Source organism: Ranitomeya imitator, chromosome 2 (assembly GCF_032444005.1).
Source record: "Ranitomeya imitator isolate aRanImi1 chromosome 2, aRanImi1.pri, whole genome shotgun sequence".
In the NCBI taxonomy this organism is placed as follows: domain Eukaryota; kingdom Metazoa; phylum Chordata; class Amphibia; order Anura; family Dendrobatidae; genus Ranitomeya; species Ranitomeya imitator.
The window spans coordinates 502018793-502028907 of NC_091283.1; the positions used below are offsets into that span (position 1 = coordinate 502018793).

Consider the following 10115-nt stretch of genomic DNA (forward strand, 5'->3'; position numbering starts at 1 on the left):
CGCGGTTTTATCGCGTTTTCATAGTGAAAAATTTTTGAAAAAACGTGAAAAATCCGGAACGTGTGCACACAGCCTTACTCTTATACAGTGGGTACGGAAAGTGTTCAGACCCCTTTACATTTTTCACTCTGTTTCATTGCAGCAATTTGGTAAATTCAAAAAAGTTATTTTTTTTTCTCTTTAATGTACACTCTGCATCCCATCTTAACTGAAAAAAGACAGAAATGTAGAAATGTTTGCATATTTATTAAAAAAGAAAAACTGAAATATCACATGGTCATAAGTATTCAGACCCTTTGCTCAGACACTCATATTAAAGTCACATGCTGCCCATTTCCTTGTGATCCTCCTTGAGATGGTTCTACTCCATCATTGGAGTCAGCTCTGTGTTTAAATAAACTGATAGGATTTGATTTGGAAAGGCACACACCTGTCTATATAAGACCTCACAGCTCACAGTGCACGTCAGACCAAATGAGAATCATGAGGTTGGAGCGCCCCCGTAGGGCAGTGGGGTACTCGGTACCGGGTCCTTCGGTTCTCAAGGGGGATGTCACGGTGGCTGACCCGGTCCGTGGCCCTAGCGGCGTCCGTTGCAAAAAGGGGGAGTTGGGTCTTTAAAGGGATAAAGTTCGTGACGCCACCTGTGGTATTCGGTCAGGGTGACCGAAGCTGCTTAGGGGTCCGCTGGGGTGATGTTATGGCAGCTGGATGGTATACCTTCCCACAGGTAAAGTATGTCCCCAGGGCTTCCCAGAGTGTAGATGGTGGATGGTGTGAGGTGCGGTGAAAAACTAGGACACAAGGGTGCAGTCTCTTTACCTTTACTGAAGGCTTCAGCGTCCACAGTCCAGAGCACCAGATCACAGGGCAGGCAGAGTCCGGCCGGTCTGAAGGCAAATCCAGAGTCCCCTTATCCAGGTGGAAATCAGTAGCCTTCCTCTAGCGCCTGGATGTTGTAGTACCTTACTGCTAAGCTTCTCATAAGGTCCTCACAACTGATGTTGGTGTTATAGATGTTATGTCTTTCTCTCTGTCCCCCAGATGGATAGGAACAACCCTTATGACTGGTGGCCTGAGGCTTTTTACAGGAGCTCTTACGCCTCCCATCGTTGCCACCGTGCCTCCTGGATAAAGGTCGGGCAACTAATATGGAATTAGCTGTCCTGCCGGTCTCTGGAGCCAGGCTTGGAGACGATGACTCCCTCGGTATTCCGGCTACCGGATCCTGAGCCTCAGAAAGGAGGCAGCCTTTTACAGGGCAGAACTCCTTCTGGTTTCCTCTCCTTTTGCTATGACTTCGTTTCTCACTCTCTGCAACACAATTTTCCTGCAATGTCTCATTCTTAGGATGCTGCCGCACGTCGGGCCGACGCAGCTCCGTGGCCTTCTGTCTAGGCCTCTGACAGGATCCCACCCCTGTCAGGGACCCACTACCTGAGTGGAGCTCACATAGCAGCTCACTGGGTGAAGCCCAGCTCGCTTCTCCTCTTCTGCCTAACTTCCTATCCAGACCACCAGTTTTACCTAATTGTGAAGAGTGCCCTACTAAATAGAAGCATAGCTCCCCCTGGTGGACTGGAGTGTGAAGTGTGTTGTGTGGTTTGTGATACCTGGTAAAGTGATCTCCTTTATTTCCTTCAGACGTAACATCACTCCCCCTGGTGGAAGAATGACATTACTGCAACCACCAGGACCCTGGGGCGCTGCACGGTCAAAGGAACTGGCCAAGGAGCTCAAAAACAGACTTGTGGCAAGGCACAGATCTGGCCAAGGTTACAACAGAATTTCTGCAGTACTTAAGGTTCTTAATAGCCCAGTGGCCTCCATAATCCTTAAATGGAAGAAGTTTGGGACCACCAGAAGTCTTCCAAGACCTGGCAGTCCAGCCAAACTTAGCAATCGAGGGAGAAGAGCCTTGGTGAGAAAGGTAAAGAACAATCCCAAGATAACTGTGGCTGAGCTCCAGAGATGCAGTAGGGAGACGGGAGAAAGTTCCACAAAGTCAACTATCACTGCAGCCCTCCACCAGTCAGGCCTTTATGGCAACGGAAGCCTCTCCTCAGTGTAAGGCTGCCCTCACACTAGCAGTATTTGGTCAGTATTTTACATCAGTATTTGTAAGCCAAAACCAGCAGTGGAACAAATAGAGGAAAAGTATAATATCCACCACTTCTGTATTTATCACCCACTCCTGGTTTTGGCTTACAAATACTGATGTATAATACTGACCAAATACTGCTAGTGTGACGGCAGCCTAAGGCTGCGTGTCCACGATCAGGATGGCCGACGGTATTGTCGGAGCGGCTTTGCCGCTCTGCGCTAAGCCCCGCCCCCTTCTGGGACGCGATGATGCCGGATGTGTTCACAGCACACATCCGGCATCATCGCACCCATCGCATTGGGCCCTGTGCTATATCTTGCGGCGACACAGCGTCGCCGCAAGATATACGGACATGCTGCGATCTGAAAAGACGCGCAGCATGTCCGGAGTCGCAGGGCCGCCGCTTGCATGTTACCACGCATCGTGGAGACGGGATTTCATTAAATCCCCTCCACTATGCTGTAACATTTGGACGCTGCGTGTCTGACGCTGCGGCTCTATGCAGCATCAGACACGCAGCGTTTCCTGCACGTGGAAACATACCCTAAGACATATGAAAGCTCGCCTAGAGTTTGCAAAAAAAACACATGAAGGACTCCCAGACTATGAAAAATAAGATTCTCTGGTCTGATGAAACGAAGATAGACCTTTTTGGTGATAATTCTAAGCGGTATGTGTGGAGTGTGGAGAAAACCAGGCACTGCTAATCACCTGCCCAATACAATCCCAACAGTGAAACATGGTGGTGGCAGCATCATTCTATGGGGGTGTTTTTCAGCTGCAGGGACAGGATGACTGGTTGCCATTGAAGAAAACTTGAATGCAGCCAAGTATAGAGATATCCTGGATGAAACCCTCTTCCAGAGTGCTCTGGACCTTCGACTAGGCTGAAGTTTCACCTTCCAACAAGACAATGATGACCCTTAGCGCACAGCTGAAATAGCAAAGGAGCGGCTTCAGAACAACTCTGTGACCATTCTTGACTGGCCCAGGCAGAGCCCTGATCTAAACCCAATTGAGCATCTCTGGAGAGACCTGAAAATGGCTGTCCACCAACATTCACCATCCAACCTGTCGGAACTGGAGAGGATCTGCAAGGAAGAATGGCAGAGGATCCCCAAATCCAGGTGTGAAAAACCTGTATCATTCCTAAGAAGACTCATGGCTGTACTAGCTCAAAAGGGTGCTTCTACTCAATACTGAGCAAAGGGTCCGAATACTAATGGCCATATGATATTTCAGTTTTTCTTTTTTAATAAATTTGCAAAAAATGTTTACATTTTTGTTTTTTCTCCAGTCAAGATGGGGTTCATAGTGTACATTAATGAGAAAAAAATGAACTTTTTTGAATTCACCAAATGGCTCCAATGAAACAAAGAGTGAAAAATTTAAAGGGGTCTGAATGCTTTCCGTACCCACTGTTTTCAGAGTTTCCCTATGCCCTCCACATAGGATCATATGCATTTGGCTTAATTCTAATAAAACCAGAAAAATTTCAAGAACTCACTAACTCATCTTGGTTGCAATGAATAATAATGAGAACATGACCGCAGTACTACTACTATATCATCATATAATCCTTAGTTTTCAACCAATAATAGACTATATGATAATAGAGGCCTTTGTGAGAATAACAACCTCAACAAAAATTGCTACCTATAATTTTGTATAGGTTTTATGGTGGCATCATTTTATTGTTCAGAGTTTATTCCAAGTTCGTTGGTTGATTTTATTCCATTGCCAATAAAAAAAATTATTGTTGTCCATAGGAAGTCTTGAATTTTAATTATTTACTGCATTGTAATCATTAAAATAATACTAAAAAAAACATTAAACTATGGAGTAAATTGGGCCAATAAACATCTTACATAGCTCCACCTTAACTCCAACCTATATTACATATTTTTTAATAGAATGGTCTCCGAGCCAGTTATTACCAAACCTTGTATTACTTCCATTGTAAAGGAATGCTACCACGTAACTCCTGGTTTACTATAAAATGCTGAAATCGCACTTCGATTTTATCCTGCACATTGACAACTAACTCTTCTCTTCGAGTAATACCATCATCTCTTTGAGAATGTCCTACAGAAGCTCAAGCGTTCAAGAAGCCTATGGGAATGCAGGATCCAACAGGGCAGTAAGACAACCTGAAAACTTTGATGATGGATCTCAAGTAAAGGGTTCTACCGGATCACAGAAAGGCGGAAGTGGAGAAGCAACCACTGCATATCATGGAGAGGATTCTGGTGCTGCATATGGAAGTTCAAGCCAGACTAATAGACAAGGAGGTTACGTAAATTCAGGCAGTGTTAGAGATGGTGTCTCAGGGAGCAGCTCAACAGCCAGACATAGAGTAGGCTTCGAGGATCATTCTAGTGGACAAACAGGGACAGGGCTTGGTGCTAGTTCCAGCAGAAATGTCAGTGGAAAGCAACCAGCTGGAAGCTCCACTGCACATACTGGCAATTCTACTACAGGATCAAGTAGTAGTTATGGAAGCAGCTCTGGTGGACATACTGGTAGTACTTCTGGAGGTTACAGAGTAAGTTCTGGTGGAAATGCTGGTGGTTCTAGTGGAGGCTATGGGGGGAGTTCTACTGGATATACCAGTGGTTCTAGTGGTCAGAGAGGAGGCACTAGTGGTAGCTCTGGCAATGTCTCAAGAAGTGGAACTGGAAACTTCAGTGGGGGTTACAGCAGTAGGTCAACAGGTGGATATTCCAGTAGAAGCTCAGGTGGACGACCAGGATTTAGCAGTGGTCACTGTGGTGTTTCTGGAAATGGAGGATTTGGTGGTTTTAGTGCTGGAAATGCAACTAGTGGACAAAGAGGAGGTTTTAACACAGGTGGTTTCTCAAATGGAGGAGAGGGTCTCCTTCAGACAGGAAAAAAAGAAACCATGCAGAATTTAAATTCCCGTTTGTCTGCCTATATGGATAAGGTGAGGGACTTAGAAGACTCAAATTCAGAACTTGAGAATAAGATCAAAACCTGGTATGAAACACATCAACCTAAAAAAGTAGACAACAGCAATTATTACAAGACCATCGAAAACCTCAAAGATCAGGTACGTGCTCTGCCAAACCTTTTTTTTATCACCTTTTTGGGACAGCATAATCTACAATCTGTCAGTAATAAACTGAGTGTATAGACTCCAGTACAGTCAAAGTCCTAAAAAGGCAATAGGTAGAAATTCTATCCAGATCCTGTTGCCCGAGTGCATAAATTGGGTGATAGGATCTGTTACAGATTCTGCATTGGGACCCAGGAACATTACATTTCTGGATACAGACTAGTAGGCTCCAAGCTGTTTCTCTACAGTTATGACAGAACTACAACTTGTAGATTTGAAACAAGTGAACAACCACTGGTATAAACAAAATGGGCACAAGAAGTTCCAAAAGCATGAAAATTAGGGAAAAGACAAGATAAGTGCACGTGCAATTCTTCCATCTAGGTATTCTTTTTTTACTATACACCGAACTTATGGTTTTATCTTTCACTATAGATCATTAATTCCACTCTGGACAATAATCAACTCACTGTTGAGGTGGACAATGCCAGGCTGGCAACTGATGACTTCAGAGTGAAGTAAGTTTGGACTTTTTCTGTCTGGAGCTTGAGGATAATTTTCCTTTTATATTAGAGTTTTTGTTTGTAGAGAAATTATATTGTAGCAATGAATAATATGAATGCAGCACTTTCCATTAGTTTTAAAATATACCTAAAGCCAGTTTCGGACATGGGTCTCATTTATATGTTTGATCCTGTATTATTTAAAGACTTGAGTTAAACTTTTCCAGTTAAGCATATTTCTAAGCACCATTGTTGGGTGCAGCAACAAAATAACTCCCAGGTATATATTGCCACCTGCTGGTATTTTGTAAGTATGCAGAAACCAATAAACGTTTCAAAAAGTTTTGCCTATAGGAAAAAATTATGTACACCGAGGCTCAGTTTAAAATATATAATCTCATAATATGATTGTTATTAAAATTCTATGCTCAGTCTTCTATTTTCCCAAATATTAGCTAAAATTTTAAAATTGTCTGCACAACTTGGCGAATGATTTTGCTCCTATATTTAGGACCTTGTGAAATGTATATGTCTGTAAGAGCCATTCTAATAGGAGCCAAACTATTATAGGAGTACAAAATGGAGCAAACATGAAGACTTATTTTGGGTAACTGATACACTGTGTTATGCCTAGTGCAGGTCTCAAGGGGGCAAAGCATGACATCGGGCTCCAATAACACCAAAGAAAAGATCCCTGAGTCATGCACTGCCCACTTAGCCCTTGTTCCAATCATTATAACCTAAAATGTTTTGGTCTCCTTTGTGGGAAATAGACCCGTATCAACAGTACTGCAGTGATGGCCAGTTTAGAAAAGGGTAGCCATGTTCTGCCCCTATAGTAAAAAAGGAGGAAAACCAGTAAGGTAATTTGACAACATAGAAATTATATGACTTATGACTTCTTTAGGTTCGAGAGCGAGCTGAGCATGCGCCAGAGTGTGGAAGTTGACATTGAAGGACTACGTAAAGTTCTGGATGACCTGACTCTAGAAAAGGCTAGTCTTGAGAGTCAAATTGAGAACCTAAGAGAAGAAATTGCTGCTAGCAAGAAAATGCATGAAGAGGTAAAAAAATCATCTACAAATTCTTTAGTCAATCGGCTAAAGTTTCACGAAAGCAACAATATAAATTTAAATCAAAAACTGCAATGCCATCTTGGTGTAGAATCAGATCTATCAATAATTATGCATTTGGATAGCTACTTGTAAATGGATATATGTGAATAACTTATCAACCCTGCGTGTAGGAAATGAAGGCCTTGCAAGGACAAACCAGTGATGTCAATGTACAAGTGGACGCTGCTCCAGGCATCAACATGCTGAAGGTTCTTAATGAGATGAGGGCTCAATATGAAGAACTGGCCGAAGACTACCGTAAAACAGCAGAGAAAGAATACAACCAAAAGGTGTGCTTGACATTTTTTCCACAGTTTATCTTGGAAACTCTTGAATTTTCTTGACTTGCCTTGTTGTTATTTTTGTTACTTTAGATCACTGAACTAAGCAACGAGATCTCCTGTAGTAGTGCAGAAATCGAGACAGGCAAGTCCGAAGCCACCGAATTGAGACGCACTATGCAGACTTTGGAAATAGAGCTTCAGAGTCTACTTGCCATGGTAAGATATATATATGTGTCATGTATGGATTTGTAAATAGAATATGGAGATTTTACTGATGGAGAATTATATATATATATATATATATATATATATATATATATATATATATATATTCATATACTAAATTGAAATTATCAGTCTATTGGTGGGTAGCATGTAATTTTGTTCATCATGAATCAGTCATCCGCATTTTATCCTCATATAGAAATGCTCCCTTGAGAACACATTGGCTGAGACCCAGGGTCGGTATTCATGCCACCTGAGTCATATTCAAGAAAAAGTTTCCAAACTGGAGGACCAACTAGCTCAAGTGCGTTGTGATATGGAGAACCAATCTTATGAGTACAAGATACTTCTGGACATCAAGACCAGACTGGAAAATGAAATAGAAATGTACCGTCAACTGCTGGATGGAGAAAAGTAAGGGAAAGACATGTCTCCTTATTGCTATAATAGTTTGTGTTCCCAGATCATGTTAGGGATCAAAGTGCATCTATACAAAACATATAATGGGAGGAGAAAATCTCCATAACATCTTAACATCGTTCCATAATTGTAGGGCCTTGTCCTCCCTCAGTTGTTTCTTCTAAATTGTAGCAGATGTGGAGAAAGGAAGAATGATACATATTCACATGACCTACACAGAAATGTGATAAGATCCAGCTTGAAATAGGTCACCACAACTATAGCCCCAATAACAACTACAAAGACTTCATCTATGGTAGCTCTTTACTTGCACCAGAACTTCTTGTTGGCTAGAGGATGGGTAAAGTAAGAATAGTTAGAACTGCTCAATTTTGGATTCATGCTTCCTATTTTAAAGGACCCATCATAAAAACCTACTGATTATTAAGGTTTTCTCAATAGTGAATTATATTGGGTCCTGAAGTTTTGTTCAAAAAATACTTTTTTTTGCAGTGTTTCAAGCGGTGGTTCAAGCAGGAGATCTGGTGGTATGTCACGCAATACATCAGTCAGTGGTTCAGGAAATGGCTCAGTGAATGTCTCTGGCAATAGCTCCAGCTATAGCTCGACCAGTGTCTCGGGTAGTGCCTCAGGAAGTGGCATGACCAGTGGCTCAGCCAGTGGCTCAGTCAGTGGCTCAAGCAACGCTGCAGGGTCTTCAAGAAGATCTGATTCATCATCAGTAACAGGTAACTGTAAACTTAATATCACTGTGACACTGGGGCTATGGAATTATGTTACAAATGTGCATAATTGACTACATTGCACATAATACATTGGTAGGTCCATCTTTTATAAGCAAAGGTACTTATTCTCTAGTTTCCCTGACTTGTCTTCAAAGAACTCACAGCTTTCATGACGAATAAGAAGATTTCCACTTCATCTTATTGAAATGTCTCTCTTTTTCAGATCCAAAAAAAAACCGCCTTGTGACAACAATCACCGAGGAGAGAGTGGACGGGAGATTGGTATCCACCAAAGTAGACAAGATCGAACAGAAAGCGTAATAAAAGAGCCCGTTCCCATCTTCCTTCTCCAAGAAACCTATTCCAAACATCTTCAACCTTTATTTTCTGTTCACATTTAGGAAGTGCCTAATTTGGGAAATGCTAGCTTTAGACTGGTGTCTTTTTCTCGTGATTTGTTAGGAGTTAGATGGATCTGTATTCCAACAGTTATCGCCTTAGACCTTAAAATGTTAACTATGTTAAAGGAACACTTCAGGAAAGATGGATAGACTGTGTTTTCCTTGGTACAGAGCTTAATAGGGCGATGCATGACAAGGAGTCTCAAACAATACCGATGAGAAAGTCTACGTGCCATGCTCTTCTCCCGTAGGTCCAGCAATGAGTATAGCAGTGTATCCTGGAGTGTTTCTTTACAACCTTTGGTTACTTTTAGCTTAGATTTTATTGTCGTTAATATTTCATCACTAGCATTCACAGGGATAGGCCAGTTTTCTATGTAATATTCTATATCTTTATGGCTGTCCTATGTTTTAGTTCTCATCTTTCTCTCTGCTTGTATTTTTCATTTCTTGATCAATAAACACTTTTCTGGGCAATGACAATTAATCTGACTTTGTCTTTTGTAATATTAATGAGCCTAGTAGAAAAATGCCATTTACTCTGTACCCAATTATATTCAGAAGTGTTAGTTAAAGGGGTTTTCCATGCTTACTACACTGATGAATCATCTGTGTAATAGGATAAGTAATGTGCTCCAGACTGCTGAGGGTACCTGCACCAAACAGCTTTTATAGCTCCAGCGGCAAACAGTGAACGGAGCCGAACAGCACAGCATTGACACTGTGAAATGGCCATTTTAATGCAATGTAGCTCAGCTCCTACTGAAGTGAATAGGAGCTGAACTTCTCTACTATGGACGGCCACTACACAGTGAAAGGAGCTGTGCATTTTGCCTACACATTCAGACCCAGGAACTGGACAGTTGATCAGTCTTGGTGCCAGATTAATCAGATATTGATGACTTCTCTGAAGGACAGGTCATCGATGCAGTAAGACCGATCCCCTGCCCTCTTAATTGTTTCTAATCCCCAACAATTCACTTTACCGCTGAGATCTGGGTAAATATTTACCAGGCTGGCGTACCTGCCAAAGCCGACCATAAGAGCATCTCTATGTTCTATCTTATATAGAGGACTTTAAGTTACACAAGACACTTTCACTCCTTAAAGGGGTTGTTTTGATGGTCTAGCATTAGGATAGGCCATCAATCAATAGGGACACGACACCTGTCAACCCAGCTGATCATCTGTTTACGAGGCCCCCGCCAGCAGGATGTGCTGCGTTGTGGAGCTGCACAGCACAGCTCCATCAAACGAATCAT

At 42.2% G+C, this 10115-nt stretch overlaps 1 protein-coding gene across 1 annotated transcript; it reads left to right on the top strand.

Annotated features, from left to right (window-relative positions):
- Positions 1–4127: 4127 nt before the first annotated feature.
- On the top strand, positions 4128–9340 carry LOC138664680 (keratin, type I cytoskeletal 17-like). Its single transcript, XM_069751586.1, has 8 exons — positions 4128–5174; positions 5616–5698; positions 6591–6747; positions 6930–7088; positions 7173–7298; positions 7507–7721; positions 8220–8455; positions 8676–9340. The coding sequence occupies exons 1-8, from the start codon at positions 4185–4187 to the stop codon at positions 8771–8773; spliced, it is 2064 nt and encodes a 687-aa protein (XP_069607687.1). The 5' UTR covers positions 4128–4184; the 3' UTR covers positions 8774–9340.
- Positions 9341–10115: the final 775 nt, after the last annotated feature.

Excerpts from the sequence above, each read along its gene's own strand:
- LOC138664680 (XM_069751586.1), top strand. The coding sequence starts at position 4,185 with ATGTCCTACAGAAGCTCAAGCGTTCAAGAAGCCTATGGGAATGCAGGA. Across the intron at positions 5,699-6,590 it reads ACTGATGACTTCAGAGTGAA|GTTCGAGAGCGAGCTGAGCA; the intron begins GTAAGTTTGGAC and ends TGACTTCTTTAG. Across the intron at positions 6,748-6,929 it reads GCAAGAAAATGCATGAAGAG|GAAATGAAGGCCTTGCAAGG; the intron begins GTAAAAAAATCA and ends CCCTGCGTGTAG.